This window comes from Centroberyx gerrardi, chromosome 8, assembly GCF_048128805.1.
Source record: "Centroberyx gerrardi isolate f3 chromosome 8, fCenGer3.hap1.cur.20231027, whole genome shotgun sequence".
Classification (NCBI taxonomy): Eukaryota; Metazoa; Chordata; class Actinopteri; order Beryciformes; family Berycidae; genus Centroberyx; species Centroberyx gerrardi.
The window spans coordinates 29,344,181-29,362,887 of record NC_136004.1 but is presented as its reverse complement, the minus strand read 5'-3'; the positions used below and the strand labels follow the sequence as shown (position 1 = coordinate 29,362,887).

Below are 18,707 nucleotides of genomic sequence, written 5' to 3'. Positions count from 1 at the left end.
GCAAGAAGACAGCAAAGACATATTTGTGCAAAATATGCAAAAGTGCAAAGTGCAGATTTTTACTTGGAGTGCAAGTTAAGGTGTTTCTATAAGTACACACCCATGAGAGTTAAGTTAACACTTCTAAATAGTTCTGAACAGCTGCCCCAAAGCCATATCAGCTCTATGAGTGGACAGACAACTCTCCAATCAATACTCAACTCCAAATAAGTGTCAGTAAAAAAAATCAACACTTATGAACACTGGACAATTTGCTGTGTAGCCTGGATTCGGTGAAAATCGGTCATGATGAGTCATGTAATCAGCCTAAAAGTTCTGTACACAGAAAATTTCCCTGTGTTCATCATCTAGGCCTCAAGGTAAAACGCCTTATATGTTAAATGAGGATGTTCAGCAGATAGATACTAAATGAGCTTGACTCACACAGTTAGGACAATGAGAGAAAAGGCGTGGATCTCAATCTGGCAGCTCCAGGCTTTCCAACACCTTTTGGTTTCAAGTTGTATACTGGACTAATATAACACCAGATACACAAAAAATAAATAGTAGTAAGTACATAAAAAGTACATATTTCAGAAAGTAATGTGTTTTTTACTGATGACTTTCTTTGGCTTAAATTTCTTTCTGTGGATTGGTGCCTCAAATGCACAGACACTACATGTAAAGTCCATTTTCTTAATTAAAGACCAGCTGTAGTCAAGACCAACTTAGTCGAGTCCAAGACCAGGTCCAGTCGAGTTGGAGTCAAGACCGGGCCCAAAGGGGGTCGAGACCAACTCAAGACCAAGACCAGAGCAAATCAAGTCCCATTCAAGAACAAAATAGGCAATAAACAGTATACATGCATGTCTTTCCAAATGTAAAAATAATACTTAAGGAGTTTCTTAAGGATCAACAGAGATGTAGGTCTATCTGCAGGAGCTCTGGATTAAACCTTTCAACATCCAGCTAATTAATGCATAAAGGTTTGAGGAGCATTATATACTGTGGAAGTTATTTGTAATGCTGGAGAGAAAATAAAGATGGACAAGGTAAAGAAAAATGTATCTTTGAAATATTTTTTAGTCTGAGATAAAACAGACACAAGACAGAGAAAAGTCCAAGACGTTCTGGAGGCAGAGAGTGGACTCGGGCTCTGCAGCTCTGCTACAGATCCACTGGACATGTTGAACTAATGGCTTTCGACATCACACCGCAAAACCACATGTACCACAGGTCAGAGACCAGCAGAAGATTCTGACCTCGCAAGTATCCGTTTTTTTAAAAAAAACAGTGACAGCTGCACCGTAACTTTATCTATTTGGATTGCAATACTATCCACTTGAAAACATCCCATTTTGATAATGAAGTCCCTGCATGAAGCCATTCTGGGTGATTTAGGGATACAAGCAGACTAAATAATAGACTAAAGATGTCAGTGGAACCAAGCTATTAGCCATAACATACCATACATACCATCACTTCTTAAAACCCATTTTTATAGACTTGCTTATATGTGATATGTCTTTTTATCATCTTTTAATCTTTTAATCTTAATTTTTATCTAATTTAATCTAATTTGTAATATTTTTTACTTCATTTATTGTTTATTTTGGTGTTTATCTTACAGTTATTCGTAGTATTTACTTGAATGTTGCTCTTTTTCCACCTCTGTCGTCCTCTCTTAATTTAATTCCTGTTTCACTCGGTTCCATTGCTTTTTAAATACTGCTTTTATTTTGCCTGTCAAAGCACTTTGTAAACTCTGTTTTTAAAGGTGCTATATAAATAAAGTTATTATTATTATATTATCATTATACATGCCATAGTATACCATACCGAAGTACCAAGTATTTTCCTTCTGGACCAATTAAAAAAAAAAAAACCCCACAATATTCACCTTTTCACCTTGAACTCTGGACAGACAAATTGGTATTGTACCTTTCCTCACGCTCCCCGGCACATTAACACCACACAGCCACGGAGCCACAGAGCCACAGAGCCACTCCCTGTGCAGTCTGTGGATGTGGTTTAAGATGAAGTGGCCTTAACCGCTCACAGATGCTCACCATGCGCTGATGGTGGGCAGGTATTCAGCGCTGACTTCATCCCCCCTGAGCCGCAGCGATTCACTGTGACAAGTTCAAAACACATGGTGGCTTAGCACTTCCAGCTTCGCCTCTGCTACAAGTTGAAAGGCTTGGAAACATATTTGGGTAGAAGGAGCCAAACTGCCCGTTCTCCTCCGTTTCATCTGTTTCATCCACTTCCAGAGAGCGGTGATAAGGAGGAACACATCTCAATTACTGACACGATTAACGCCCGTGTAGCAAAAGCGGTTTATATTTTAGTTTTGCGCTTTGTGAACATCAGTAAAAATTGGTGATTGGCGCTGCTGCTGATGTTTAGTGGTTAAAGTGGTAATCCATGAGTTCCTCATCTTTTTGGTTTTGTTGACATCTTTGTTGCTAAGCGCTCATTGCTGTGGTGTTTCTGCACTGCACTTCCCACAGATCACCTGTCAATCAAACAGTGTGGGCGGAGCTTGGATTTTCTGTTGATGCAGTTTGAGTTTCTCTTTTCTTTGTCTGTTCAGCCATGGTGGCTATCGCTGCTCATGCTAACTACCCAGTTCTTCTTCTTCTGTTTATTCCAAACAAACCGGAAATGTAAAAGTTTTCATGAACTGGATATAGGTTGAATCACTATTGCATTATATCAGTTGGCATTAGAGAGTAGCAAAATGGATTATTGCTCTAGTGCTTGGCATGTCAGAATATTAAACAGTAGGTTCTACATATACAAATCTGTTGATAATCTACATCTGTGCGTATGTATCTCCTGTCAGAAGACACGGTGAGATTCTCCCTGATCATCATTCTGCTGCTTTGGTCTGGCTCGGGCCACCAGATGTCAGGCAGGTTGTAATATTGAACAGCGCGCTTTAACAATGACTGGCAGAACACCTGCAACAAAGGCAACTACAAAGAGGTTTTCTCTGACAGCATTTCCTCCCCGCTCAGCCTCCTGCTTGACCCCGGCACCATCTTGGAAAAAGATTTCAGCGGCGTTGCTCTGCAGCAGACGCCGCTCCCTCGAGAGCGCTCAAAGGCGGCTCTTGCAAACGGAGCAGCGGCAGGCAGGAGCGGAGGGCGGAGTGATGGAGGGCACGCCGCACCTGCCCGTAAATCTTGCCGGAGTTTTCCTTTCATGAGAAGCACTTGAAGAGAGAAATAACAAACAGTGGTCAGAGGGCCGGGGGGGGGGGGGGGGGGGGGAAGCAGAGACCAGCCAGTTGGCCGACAGGGAAGTTTAGGAAATCCTTTATTGCGACGACACAGCAGCCAAACTGGACACCTTGGATCCAAAAGTCAGCTACACACACACACACACACACACACACACACACTAAACACACACACTAAACGGCTGGTTTCCCAACACACTGTGTGAACGTGGATTGTTCTTGCAATATAATACCCAATAACTTTTGAGGATGACTAACAGCTACAGTTAAAACATCAATAACATGATAATGAACAATAACAACAATTATACTGTTACTACGGCTACTACTAGTTCTGTTAATAATAATAATAATCGTGATAATAAAAATATTGATAGCAAGAAGAAGAGGCAGAAGAAAGAAGAGGAAGAAGCTGAAGAAGCAGAAAAAGAAGAGAGAAGAAAAAAAGAAGAACAGGAAGAGGAAGAAGTTGAAGAAGCAGAAAAAGAAGAGAAAAGAAAAAAGAACAGGAAGAGGAAGAAGTTGAAGAAGAAGAAAAAGAAGAGACAGAAGAAGAAAAGGAAGAGGAAGAAGCTGAAGAAGCAGAAGAAGAGAAGAGGCAGGAAGATGATGATGAAGAAGAGGGAGAAAGAAAAGAAGAAGCAGCAGAAGAAGAAGAGGAGGAGGAGGAAGATAATGAGGAGGAAGAGGGAGAAGAAGAAGAAGATGAAGAGGCAGGAAGATGATGAAAAGGGAGAAGGAGAAAAAGAGGCAGAAGAAGAATAATAATCCATAATAGTTTGTTTGCAACGTTCAATAAAAATGCTGAAAAACACAGACACACAAAAATGCTGTAAAATACAACACACTTTAAATTAGCCCATTGGGTTGTATTATATCTTTTCATATTAAATCAGCCTGCATTTAGTTTCAGTGCCGTCTGTCTTCTCTGCTCAGAGAAACACTCCATCATCTGACTCACAAAAACATAAATGCACCACAATGTAAGCATTGGTTATTCAAATGGGACTCTCAGATAACACACACCGAGGAAAAGCAAACAGCTCGCTGCCAAATGTGACCCATGGAAAACTAATTATAACACACCTTTTGTTTGCACACACCTGTGGACAACGACAGTGCGTGTGTGTGTGTGTGTGTGTGTGTGTGTGCATGTGTGTGTGTAGGGCCTATGTGTGTGTGTCTGCACCCCCCCCCCCCCCCCCACTGAATTAATTACAAAAACTGAATGACGGAAAAGAAAATTAATATATATTAATCTTTTACAAGACTCCCAAATATAATTCCTAGACATGAAGATAAGAAATAACATACAGTTTTGTTCCACTATGAGATTTCCACCTTTTAAAAAAGAGACACCTACAGTTCTTAAAAAAATGATATAATTCAAAATTAAAACAAATTATTCTACCTTTTAAAGGACAGTGGATGCCTTGACAAAATTCTAGCATGTTTACAGACTGTTTTGTTTATATTTTAGAGATATTGAATGATGGACTTAATGGATATAAAGCACTTTGGGAATTAACTTGTTTGTTTGGATCAGAGCTTAACTATTAATTAATCAATTTGCTGTTTCAAAGTACAAAGTAGCTTGCTGTTGTCCTGAAATATATATCTGAAACAATATGAAACTATATTTCGGAATGAATAATGATAGTTTCAGGCACGTACACAGATAGGATCCAAAGCAATCTCAATGCATTATGCCCTATAGTCCTTAAATTTCATATTTTGTGTGTTTGACTTTTTTTTTTTTTCCAACTTCTTCCCTTCACATACAGCAGGATATTCATGAAAAAACACTTATGCTAACCTGCTATTCCACTGATTGTTTTACTTATTCGGGAGTGCCTCTGTTTTGCAAGGTGGTGGTCACTTTTTTTAGAGGGACAGTGATGTAATTCTCAAGTATTAATAAGGAAAATCATGAAGTGACTCAAATCAACTGCCATGAAATTGAGATATAAAAAAGTATGTAACAACAAAATGCTGAGAAAGACTCACAAGAGAGAGAGATGGACATTTCATCATTGTATTATTCTTTCTTAAGTCATGCACTCAGCATTAAATACCAAGGTTAACATGTTTACAAAGCTTTGATTCAGGCCAGAATCCCTTTCATGTCATATTGCTGCCAAGATACAAACAAAGAAGAATGGAATTTACAAAAAAAAAAATGGGAAAGAGAGATGAATTCAAGGGTTTTTATGGCTTTCTTTCCATCTGTAAATGAGTGTACCTTTGTTTGGCCCATTCATTTAAAAATCTATGGAGTTTGAATAAAATGTCATGCCGGTGATTCTTCCACCGGAGCCTTTTTACGGCGGGTTTCAAGGTGAATGGAAGCCACAACCACTAGTCTTTTCACTGCCAAATGACTGCGGGCGAGCCCTTTCCTGGCCTGCTGGATCTGAGGGGGGCGGCGGCCTCCACCGCAGAGTTAATTGGGTTTGTTTATTTGGGTACATTTACATTCAGGAAACCTTGCGCACATCCTTTTTGGAGACGTATAAGAAAGGGCAGAATTGTTGAGGAGGGGAAGTCCAGATCAAAGTTGAAACGTGCGCTTTGTTTATCGATCTGTGAGGTATTCAAATGAAGAAGTGCTTTGAATGTCTTCAGGGTCAGCAAAGTGTCATTCCTCATGGGGAATAGATAGATAGATAGATAGATAGACTCATGCAGCCAGTGAAATTGATGGAAAGAGTTTCAAAATTATATCTATTCAGAAAAATATTGATACTTGACATTTATTGGTCAAGATTTTAAAAATACAGCTGGCTGGATATGTAATATGTTAGTATTTTAGAAGAAATGCTCTTAAAATAGTCAGTAACTTCAACAGTTTAATGATTCTTACATTCATGCCTGCAAATGTAAGAATAGATATCCTGTTTTACCTCATTTTGAATTTAGCGATGAACTGCACATACATATTATCTCTCCAACACATGGATATTTATTGTAACACTCGATTTAAGCAGAAGGATCCTGAAAGGCCAGTGGGACTTGGGAGTCTAATAGAAGGCCAACAAGCCGGCAATTGAAGTCTATTATACTGAAGGCTTATTACTGTTACTTCCTTGTGTAATTTTTAAAGTCTAACAGCACTGGTTTGATCATAAAGTGAGTCTATAGGAAAAGTCATGGAGGGACATTTTGAATGCCGGGATATTCCAATGCTAAAATTCAAATTCAGGCTTGGCCTTTCTAGTGATAAGAATGCCTTTATTTGGATATAATACACTTTATGTAAATGCAGACAAGTTATGAACTGTGCAGTGTATACAAAAAAAAAGAGAACGTAGAAAAAAATAATAGTCTAATAAAGCAAACAAATGAACAGTGAAAACAGCTTTATCTTTTTACGATGAAAACAAAACAGAGTTTCTGATATCAGCAGGATGCAAATGAAGCTCGACTGAACCTGTACGCTATTTGCATGCCTTGCCTTTGAAACTCCACATCGCTATCATCAGACTTACGAAGTTAGTGCGATGTAAATGGAGCTTTGCACTCCATCACTTTGGACATGGCATGTTTGTTTTGAGCTCAGGTGTCTCTGGTGATTCTCTGCTGCCAGGTGCTTCTGGGCTCCAGCAGCAGAGTCCAGTCTGCCAACAGCTGGACGCTGCTGCCACCCTGTGTTCACCTTACACACTGTGGAGAGGGATCATCCAACCAGCTGGGGCGGAAAGAGTACAAGTATGTCCTACTCCAGTAGAAGTACTGTTACTTTGCTGATATTTTACTTAAGTAGAAGTAAAAGTACTGCTGTAAAAATCTACTGAAGTAAAAAAGTAAAAAGTGTCTCATTGAAAATGTACTCAAGAGTAAAAGTTACTGGAGTTACATTTAGAAAAAGAAATGTGACTAAGAGAGAGGACAGCGTTCAAACTAGATTCTTTTAATTGGGAAATTTGGAAATTACAAAATAAACTTCACAAACAAAGTAAAACCAGATTACTCTTCTCACTGTGAATGGCTCCACAATTTGTCAATTTACATTGGTGCAGTTTCTGATGCTTATGGAGAGACACAAAATTTGTAGTGAAGCACAATTCTTCAGTAAAAATGTACTTAAGTAAAAGAAAAATTTCTGACTTAAAAAAAAATACACAAAAAAGCTACTCAGTTACAGTAACTTAAGTAAATGTAATTAGTTACTTCCACCCTTGGTATCACAGTGTCTCTATATAGTAGCCTACACCCATAATCAATAGCCTACACCTTAGGCTCATCAATAACCTAATCGATGATGATAAACAAACACTTGACACTGCTTCTGTCAAGTGAGAGATTTACATTCCAAGAAATTAAAGTCTGTTGCTTATTTTAATTATCAGGTTAATAACACTGCTAATAACACTAATTTATTTCGTTTTATTGTACTGTCTTTAGCTTAACATCTATCTATCTATCTATCTATCTATCTATCTATCTATCTATCTATCTATCTATCTATTAATAGTCAATTGTGAAAGCATTGAAATAAAGTCTATACTCAGATTAAAAACAAGGAAAAACTTTATCTTTCTTGCAGTGGTGCTCTGTGTTTTCACTTTCACTTTCATTATTTTGATTTACGGGTGGGGCCAGCAGTAATGTCTCCGTAAGGTTTAGGTTAGGCTGAGGTTTGTAGTAAAGTCTTAACTAACTGTAGGTTCTTGCTTGCAGCTATGGCCACTGGGCCAGAAAGTTACAGCCGTGCTTCCAGAGCAGAGGCACGCCCAAGAAAGGAACACGAAAGATTGACGTGTAATTCAGCCAATCACTTTACAGGTAGGTGGGATTTCCTGTGACATTGACAAATCAGTAATGGCATCACAAAAAATAACTTTAACATGTCAGCAAAACAACACCGAGGGGGGAGTGAACTTGTAGATAGCAGTCATATTTCGGAGAAACATTACATTATGTCCAACTAATTACATGCGATTTCAATTCTACCGAAAGGTAAATTGATTTACAGTACTTGGCTTGTGATAAACACTAATATGTAACTACGAAACTTACTGTTAGCTGTCCAAACTTTTTGACGTGGACGGTTCGCTAGCTGGAGAGCCTGGAACTAGAGCCAGCGCCGACCAGACTAGCTAGCTAGTTGCTATGCTAGCTGACGTTAGCTAGCTGTTAGCTAAGTTCGCTAACCCGCAAGCGTAGCAGCAATGTACTGAGTATTTGCTTTGTGGAAGTGTATGTGTCAAATCTCACTGTTAAAGTTTCTCTTTGTTTCGAAAAGCTGTCGCCATGGCCATGTCAGGACCGCGGCTTTCATCTAAACTTTCATTTTGATTTTTGATATCCGCCTGTTAATGATGGCCACCAGTTTTGGGGAAGCCATGATCCAATCAGAGCTGGCTCTCAGAAATGACAGTTAACTAACGTTTGTAAAATTATAGCAGAACTATCATAAAACAACAACTATATACATATATTTATAGTATAGACATATACTATATCTAGGTAGCAGTGTTCTTTTTTGATCCAGATATCTATTTCAGAGCTGCAAAACCTGCATGTTGAGATCAATTGACCGCATCATGATAATCATTATTTATGATGTTAGTGCTAACAGCATTACTGTAGTATAACTGATTTACACCGCCGCTTGACTTTGATAACTCTCTGGGAGTGTGTTAAGTTAAATATCGAGGTTTTCATAAACGGGTGAAGCATTGTTTGCTTGACAGCTAATAGGCCTGTAAAATCAAGGTGAGACAAAGTAGGATCAGCTGCTATTACAACATTTGGGCACTAGCTATGAGCCAGCTCTGAAGTTTGACAACTGAATGAGGCTGGAGACATGACAAGTTTCAGTTTTCACAGGAAAGTTTTGCATTTTTGTTTTGTCAAAGTGCAGACTGATAGTAAAGAGGAGAGATGTGCAGTGACAGCACAGTGTGAGCAACCTCCAGTTAACGCTGTGTACCTTGATAAGCACAGAAGATGCATTTGTTTACATTGAATATTGTAGTCTGCATACTCAAAACAGGTCTAGCGGTTTGAATCTATTTCATTATTCCTGGTGTGTTGTTGGTAACTTCCTCCCCACCACTGATGTTGTAACAGTAAATAGTAAGATGAGATATGTTTTTGTCTTTAAATTTGTTGGAGAGCCAAAGCACCTAACACAGACTTATGAGTATAATGCCTAAAAACCAGATGAAATATACTCATCGAGGCTCAAGAGTATGTCGGTTTTCTTTCCAATCACTCACTACAACAGCAGATTTCACTTATTAGTTCTCCTCTCTGGTTGAAAGTGTGCATATCAGTGAAATCAGATGGCGAAGTGATTGGTTGGGATGAAAAACTGCAGACTCTTGGGCCTTGATGGCACACGGTTGAGAAGTGCAGTATAGTGCAGTTCAATTGTATTGCATGAGGTATGCATTCAGTTACCTCCTTGTTGCAGTTTTCCTTGGTGACTCTGTGACTATCAATGTCAAGAGCCATTAGGTGTTGACAATGAGCCAGGATCTGAACCTATGTAGCTGCTTGCACTTGGGATGAAGATAGAAACCCCCGTGCATCCCGGGGTCCATAAATCATCACTATCTCTTGGATTCTCAGTCACTTTTTACAGCTGTAGTAGTATAACCACTCATCAGATCAAGCCCTACATCTTGTGCTGTGAAGAAAATACCATGCTGGACTTTTTATTATATGCAAACCCTTCTCTCTCTGTCTTTCTTTCTGCAGCTGTGCAGCTTCCTCCTGATAGTCCAGTAGATGTCCACCCCTGCAGACCCATCAGGTGGTATGTCCCATCCTGGCCCCTCCCCCGGGGCAGGTCTGTCTCCAGGGCCCATCTTGGGCCCCAGCCCCGGCCCGGACCCCTCACCAGGCTCCGTTCACAGCATGATGGGTCCCAGCCCGGGGCCTGGCACCCCCAATGCGCCTCATGGCATGCAGGGACAGGGCGATTACTCTCAGGACAGCATGTATCCTATGCACAAGGTACAGCATGCTTGATGATGATAAACAGAACACATGATAAACAATATAAATAAAACAGCGCAAAATTCAGGTGATGCAATACAGTACCAGCTAAAAGGTACTTCCGTGCAGATTAAGTGCAACAAATACAGAGGCAGACCAAACTACAATGGTAAAAGCAATACAGGGAGCAATACAATTAGGATGACCTGTACATTAAAATACATTAGTTGTAACTGTGGAGTTTGATTACATCAGGGTCATGATGGGATACTAATATTGTTAATTTAGAGGAGGCAGATGATGCACAGGGTTTTAACACGCAATTTTAAAGCTATTTTATAAATAATTGTCAGTGTCTTGAGTGAGTGTCTTGAAGAGCAGTATAATTTACTTTACAGCCTTTTATTCAGGAGTCTGTTGACAGCACAAACAGCTAAATATGTCAAAGATGGTTTAGCTAACATCAAAACAGATGAAACGTTTGCTTGCCAACAATCAAAAACACATGGGTTGGATAGGAATCTACAAGTGTCCTTCTGGTTCCCAAACTATTAGCTACATTACCGAAGCAACTTGACAATTTCGGCATAGAGTATGTAAATACTTTAAACACATTTAAACACTTTTTGTCATGTAAGTATTTATTAATTTTCTTTTCAAGCCTTGTAATTATCTTACTTTGCAAATATTATACAATCAGACATTCAAAAACAACACAACAATAACAGAAAGACAGTCATTTAGAACACTTAAATACTGCACCCATATTAATACACTGTACATTTCCAACCGTAATGATATCTAGCCTCTAATTTAAACACTTTTTGACAGATATGACCTGTGATTACATGGAGAAATTTGCTTTGGCTCTGTACAAGAGGCGAGATTAGGCCTAGCTGATTGCCTCGAATATCCTGTTTTGATATCAGAAATATTTAAACTCTTTCAACACTGCCTAATGGCAAAAAGCATGTTATCAAAAGGATGTGGACTGAGCTGCCTAATAGAGCCCACTTCATTACTTCTATTGTTAAAATGCATTACTTTATGCAATCAGCACATTACAATAACAGATATTGCTGCTAGTAACGTTTTGTAAAGTAAAGTCCATTTTGATGGACTGGTTGTCTTGATCGTGATTATTAATTCTGTAGATATTTCTTTCAGGGTTGCAGGCTAGATTATTATAATTTTTTTGTTCATCGTTTCCCGCAGCACTGAGGTGTCACCACAGCTGATGAATTAAGGGGAAACAGTGTCAGATATAAAGTTCCAAATGAATCTCGGATCTTATTGATTTTTCTGTGTCTGTTTTCAGCCCATGGAGGGGATGAATGAGAAGACCATGGCAGACGCGATACACTTTGGTCACATGAAGGGAGTGGGGATGAGATCTCTCCACAGCGGCATGGGGCCTCCACAGAGTCCTATGGACCAGCACAGCCAAGGTACACTTTGGCCATCTTAACCCTCTGATTGTACAACCAAAACACTGGGCTCAGTGAGATGCAAAATGAATTGTAATTCCTTAACTTGTTTCACAGTTTGTAGATTCAGAACCTGTTTATAACCTTGTTATTTTTGATGGTAAAAACCTTGGGTATGTATAAATACTAAAACTCCCTCCCATCCACTGTAGGATACATGTCCCCCCATCCATCCCCCATGGGCGTCCATGAGCACGCCTCCAGCCCCATGTCCGGAGGTGGGGGTGGGGGGGGGCCCACGCCGCCCCAGATGCCTCCCTCCCAGTCAGGCCCCATGATGCCCATGGACCCCCAAGGAGCTATGCCCAACATGTCCAGCATGGGGCAGCAGGGTCGGGGGCCCTCCTCCTTCAGCCCGGTGCAGCTGCAGCAGCTCCGAGCCCAGATCCTGGCCTATAAGATCCTGGGCCGCGGGCAGCCGCTGCCTGAAAACCTCCAGCTGGCTGTTCAGGGCAAGAGGAGCCTTCCCACCATGCAGCAGCAGCAACAACAACAACAACAACAACAACAGCAGCAGCAGCAGCAGCAGCAGCAGCAGCAGCAGGCAGCTAGTGCTAGCCCTTACAACAGGCCTCCAGGTAGGAAGATGCCGTCTGAAAATGGCACAAGGTTAACTTGATGAAGCAGATTGCACAGGATTGTCTTCTTACACACCTTCGAAAGCTTTGCACTCTTAAACTCAGAGGTTAAAGGTAGACTTGGTGAATTCACACCCCCGGAATCCACGTAACTTTCAAGTGTCAGAGGTGTTTTTCAAATCCAAAATATATAGGACTCCTATATAGGACTTTCAATATGATGGAAATTATACAGTTTGCATGATTACATAATTGATCAATATTACACTGTTTGCCTGTGGGAAGACCGTAACCTAACCTGAATTGATTGTAATCCCACATACTCCATGATCGACTTCCCCTCAAGTAGTTTTCATAGTGCTGTTATTATTATTATGCTGGGTTCGATGGAGACTTTTAGTGTCTCATGATCTAAATGCTGTTTCAGAAGCTTTTCCACCCTGACAAGAATACAAGAATACAATTCTGGGGGAAACACTTAATATGTATAATTTTTTTTTTCACGTAAATTATAAAATTTAAAACTGGGACCACTTTTTACCCTGCAACAAGACGAAAACAAAAAGTTAGTTTAGTTAGTTTTTCAAGAAGACAAGATAGTTTTTGCTCAGATTATTTTTTTTTTTTCACAAAGTCTAGTTTTTATGTTTATTTTTTTTTACGACACTGTGTTTACGACACTGTTTTTTAACACCTAGTTTTTGTCTTAGATTTAGTTTACATTAATAATCTAAGAAAATAATCTTTGCACAACCGTATGCATGTGCCAGGTGCGTTGGAGGAGAAAGATATTCTTGTCAGTTTCAGCCTTATTAGCGCCTTATTATTATTATCTTATTATATTGTTATTGATCAAGCTTTAGTTTCTAGGTTGTCATGAGCTAATGCCATTTCTTCAGTTTAAATTGGAAATACGACTGTACTGGTGCTGTTGTGTGTAGAGAGAAAGAAGGATTAATTAAAAAAAACTTGTATTTTGTTGACAGGCATGCCAATGGCAACTATGGGTGGCCCCCAGTCAAGCCCCTGTCCCACCCCAACCATGCAAGCACACAGTCAGAGCTCAGGACCCAAGGCTTGGTCTGATGGTCAGTATGTGATGAGTTGAGCTATAGAATGTATGTTGGGGTTAAATCCACAGTGAGCAAGCTGTCTGTCTTTCCGAACACCTTTTTATGCTACACATCGCTTTCATATATTCAGGATGGAGTAGAAGGGGCACAGAAATGTTTCCTTGGTAAAAGGAATGCAAGACCAAAAAGGTTTGAGAACCACTGGTCTACTCCAAGTGTTTGATGTGCGCTCTTGCATCAGATTCACTTCCAAAACATTAAAATGAATTCTTTGAGGCTGCAATGAAAAGAGTAGATAGTAGGGGTGTAACGGTACACAGAAGTCACGGTTCGGTTCACACCACGGTTTGGACATCACGGTTCGGTACGAGTTCGGTACAACGGGAAAAAAAGCAACAAAAAAACCCAAATGCATAAGGCTAGGTTTCTTTTCATTTATTTTGAACAGACAGTAGTGCAAGTTACAGTTTGTTCCACCTAGTGTCGTATAATCCCCCCTGAGGTAGTTGGTACAGCCTGTAGTGTATTAAGCAGTAAAATGTAAAATGTAAACAGTGAACATACACTCTCACATAGATCATATTTTTAAGTAGGGCTGATAAAAAACAAAAGGCAATAGGTCACGATCAGCTACAAAACTGAAAAGCATCTCTTATGTTATGTTACCACTGCATATGGGCGCATAGCCGATGAAATGTAAATGCCAACTGCTTCGGTAATGTTTTTGGCCCTGTCTGCTTTCGCATCTAGAGGCTGCTTAAAAGCAGCGGGGATAAGTAGTTGGACTCCTGTTTTTTTTTGCCTAGCTCCGGTGATTGGCACATCTGGGTGATGCCGTCGAATATGCATGTTAGCATGTTCGATGTGTTTCCGCACACATACCCTACAACTGTCGAACAACGCCGACACACCGTCCTCGTCCGATCCACCACTCGCTCTCCATTGCTGTCGTAGTTCACTGGGAACCCGAAATTTTCCCACACAGCTGATTTGAAAGAAGCAGGCGGGTCTTCTAGCTCCTGTGTCTCATTTGCACTCGCCATAGTGTGACTGACTCAGTAGTAGATTGAGCTAAGCTTAGCATGGCATGTTGCTAACTGTTGTTGGCTTACAGCTTAAGGTTTCCGGGTGGAACTCGCGCTTGTGAAAGTTGGTTCCGCATTACGTTCGTCAATCTTCGCACATACCGCGTATTCTCCGTACGACTGCATGCACCGAACCCTAACGTCCGTACCGGGACGGTTCGAGACGAATACACGTACCGTTACACCCCTAGAAGATAGTGTGAGGTTGACTTAGAATATAAAGAGACTGGCTTTGAAGGTCATGTGAAATAGTCTGCTGTAAAGGGGGAAATCCACCCTGGAGCAGAATTTGCACAATGTTGCTCCTGTGATCCTAGACAGCTTCATCTAGACTTGTAAACAACAATTCTCTCTCAAAGCTACAAACAAGTGAAAACCAAGACTGTTGGTGATATCATCAAGAGACAAATCCTGGAACTTGATTTCTGCTCCGAAAAAACATTCAGATCATCGGGAGCGTTGAAAAGTATTTTAAAAAAGCTTCCCAGGAAGAGACATCCCAGCAAACATGAGATGTGTGTGTGTGTGTGTGAAAGTAGCCAAAAAAATAAGATGAGCGCACTCGTCAACATCAGACTCACTGTTACATGAACATAACCGCAGAAAATGTACAGCCTAAAGTCAGCATTAATTGCTGAGAGAATGGCTAGTTAGCTAAAATCACTCTAAATGTAATTTCAGTGCAGAACTCGTTGGTGTTAATTTGTGAGGTTGAGGAGAGACGGGCTGAAATTGAGGGAAGAGCAGAGAGAGAAACAGAAGTGTCCAGTGTCCCTGTCACAGCTGTGCCATCTGTCTGAAATGAGCAAGGGATTTGTGGACTGACTGAGTTGTAAATTTGGGGCACATGTTACACAGTCTGTCTGTTATAGATGCGAAGGGCCTTTTATGCAGAAAATAAAGTAGCTTACTGAACAAATGTGGAGCCCCCAAAGTAAAGTTCTGAGGGAAACCCTGCAGGGTGATTTTATGGGGATTTGGGCACAATATTCTGGTTCATAAAGGTTAGTGCTGCAGTGAAGTAAAGCTCAGTTGGTTGTAACGTCTCATTCCATGAGTCTAAAAGGTCTCCAATTATTTGTCAGTGAAGCAGCTCCAGGTTTCCTCTCTTGATGACATCACATAATAAAGTTTTGGTTCTTCTATTTCAAGCTTTAGCGGAGAGTTGTTCTTTTTTTTTTTTTTATAAATATTGATCGGACCATACTCCAGGGGTCAGCAGCCTTTTTGAAATAAAGTTAACTTTTGTCATCAAAATTGAAGGAAAGATCTATCTCTAAAGGATTTTATTTTTTATTAAAAACCCATGGCAACAGACTGTAGCTCTATATTTATATTATTACAAAGTTCAGTGATAAGATGAAAACATGCACATTTGTCTCTCTTGTCTTATTGAAAACAATATTGATCAGTCCTCACCTGAATACATTTTTCATAGCAATAAATCTACAGATTTATAGATGATTTTTAAATGAGCGTTCCTAACTTTCATTATCTACTATGCCATCAAAAGTTGTGTAGGCCACATTGAAGAGGAAAATTAACTTTCCCAATTATCTGAAAGCAATATTATTATTGTTACAGTATTTTGCATTGTGAAAATGTGACTTGATGAATTGTGACTCCTGTGCTGGAGACCTTTGCAGGAGGAGGCAACTTTTGCTGATGTTGTTGCAATTCCTGCTGGTTGCCAGTAGAGGCCGATAGAGGTCTTTGATTAATTAATGCCCCTAAAACAATGGCTTTGAATGTGACTTGGCCAAAGCACTGATTACTGCAACTGTCTGTTTTAAAAATATTCACTGACAATTAGGGCTGGGCAATAATACAATATTATCATTTATCGTCTTTCAGCAGTATCATATCGTGATTAAATTGAGTTATCGTGATACACAATTCTGTTAATCATAAAAAGCAAATCTTAAAATCTCTCACAAAATGGGAAAAATCAGGGACTCTTATTTGAAAATTACAGAATATGTTCATACTTCAATCAGTTCATGCAATGATGATTATTTGAAATGTGATTTTGAATATGTTAGCATATATAGTTACATATCGATATCAAAACGACCGTACTGAGAATTGACCAAACAGACAGAGGCTGTGCTCTCCCAGGACAGGGTGGTGAAACTCCAGTCAGCTCTCAGAAGCACCTCCCCCCGGCTGCCAGCGGCCGCCCCTCCCCCGCGCCTCCTCAGGCCCCCGCGGTGCCGTCCGGACCCGTGCCGGGCGGCGCGGTGACGCCGCAGCCCCCCGGCCAGCAGGCGTCTCCCATGCTCCAGATGCAGCAGAAGCAGAACCGGGTCACTCCGGTCCAGAAGCCCCAGGGACTGGACCCAGTGGGGATCCTGCAGGAGAGAGAGTACAGGTGATTAACCCCCGCTCACTCCACCAGGCTGCCTGTTCGAGGGCTGGGCGATATTGACTCAAATATCACAATATTTTAAACCGAATACCTCGATATCGATAATGTGACGATAGTTAGGGGATGACTATTCGTGCTTTCATAAGATGTTTACAATGATAATGATCATTAGTAATCAGTAATAAGTAATGTAGATGTAGATGAGCAAGTAAATCCAATCATTGTTCATTTCACTCAGCCAGAACAGGCTGATAAGTTCAGAAAATTCTTCTTCTTGTCTCTAAGTCTTTTTGACAACTGCCCCAGACTCTCTTTAAATTGCATTTCATCATCAAATCTCCTTAAATTACATTTTCAAATTAGTTAGATGCCAATAAGGTGATTTTGTCATTTTCAATTCAAATGAAATTACCAATTGACATGTACACACGTACTGTGACTTGACTGTGATAAAGGAAGGACTTTGATGTTGGATTACTTCTCTGTTTTAGCTAAATCCTCCACAGTAGGTGAATTGCCACTTGCCCGTGTATTGGACAGACAGAGGCCAGCCATGATACTTTCAGTTTTGTGAATGTCCAAAGTCAGCAGTTAATCATGCTTTAACCAGCCAAAAAATAATGTGCTTCTTGGCTCATATGTCAACGCAACATGGGCTGTTAGTCTGTCAGAAAATCTTCAGCCAAAAGTTGTTTATCCAGCTCACTGACTTCCTTGTAGTCTGCTGTGAAAATGACAAAACAGTGGCTGGTGTCAGCTGGCCTTACTGACTGGGGCTTCAACTCTCTAAAATGAAACCATACTTAACACAATAAATTTTACTCCATGCATTTTCAGTATGTTCACATGAAATGCCTGTCAGATGTGTTGAGTTTAATCTTGTTAAGGAATATACATAAAATACTCCGTTCACAGCCTTTCTCTGTCAGTCTCCAGAAAGGTCAGCATCCCGCTTTTATGGAGCTCATTAGCAAGTGACAGTTTAAACCCGGTTTTCTATTTTCATCTGGCTCTATGTTCAAAATAAGACTGCAGCAATCTCTGGGAGCAACATATACCACAAACACCACTGGACCTCTCTCTGAATGTTTACACATCAAGCTGGATACAGTCTGTGAAGTGCTACTTTAATTTAAGTTTGATGCGAGGGCCTCTTCAGTGTCTGTCTTCATCTAGCTGCTGAGACAGCAAGAGAGAAAAATGTAAAAGGTGCTCGAGAAACAAATATTCTCTTCCATTGCTGTTGGCACAATCCATATGTCTGGACAGCAGGAGCTTCTTACATCAGCACAGCAGTGTCACACTGGTATATAAAGGTCAAGTCCCTTTGCTTGTGTTTTCATAAACAGCACAGCGCTGTAAATGAGCTGCCTGCAGCATCGTGTCGCAAAAATGTTCTTTTTGATCTTGTATCCGTATACCGTTCCAAAAAAGCATTCATATCCATCATTAATGAGATGGCAGATGTGGTATACGTTGTCAAAGGACATTCAGATTATAATTGCCTTGAGCTGAACATTTTTACTTTTTTCCACTCATTCTGCTATACGAATTAATGAGCAGTTCAATCACCAAAATCAGCTGTTCTCAGGGGCCTTAGTCATCACTGATATTCAGACGTTTTTTTCTGATTCTCCATTTACTTGTGTGTGTTTTGAAAACCTGTTCTAAAATTCGTCCTTGTAATACATCAATTAAATTTGTTTTATTTTCAACAAAATTAACATGTCAAAAGCCTTGAAGTAGGTTGGGATCTACATCAATAAGGGCTGCACAATTAGAAAACATATTGAAATTGCTATATTGTGCAAATTGCATTAAGCTGTAGTTTCTTTTCTTAGAGGGAAAGGTGTTTAAGAACATCCTTGATTTTATTTAAAGAGATCAACACTCTGACTGGTGATCAATACACTGAATTCCTCCAGGCTCTAGGGGAGCTGCT

General features: G+C 40.2%; 1 protein-coding gene across 2 annotated transcripts in view; it reads left to right on the top strand.

Moving 5' to 3' along the window:
- Window positions 1-8,080: 8,080 nt before the first annotated feature.
- The window catches only part of smarca2 (SWI/SNF related BAF chromatin remodeling complex subunit ATPase 2), a 63,701-nt gene continuing 53,074 nt past the window's right edge, over window positions 8,081-18,707 (top strand). For both annotated transcript variants that reach the window (XM_071917803.2, XM_071917802.2), the window contains exons 1-6: window positions 8,081-8,185; window positions 9,935-10,192; window positions 11,493-11,622; window positions 11,814-12,239; window positions 13,226-13,327; window positions 16,516-16,768. In XM_071917803.2, the coding sequence (XP_071773904.2) occupies window positions 9,965-10,192; window positions 11,493-11,622; window positions 11,814-12,239; window positions 13,226-13,327; window positions 16,516-16,768 (1,139 nt within the window). In that variant the 5' untranslated portion in view covers window positions 8,081-8,185; window positions 9,935-9,964. The remainder of the gene's footprint in view (window positions 8,186-9,934; window positions 10,193-11,492; window positions 11,623-11,813; window positions 12,240-13,225; window positions 13,328-16,515; window positions 16,769-18,707) is intronic.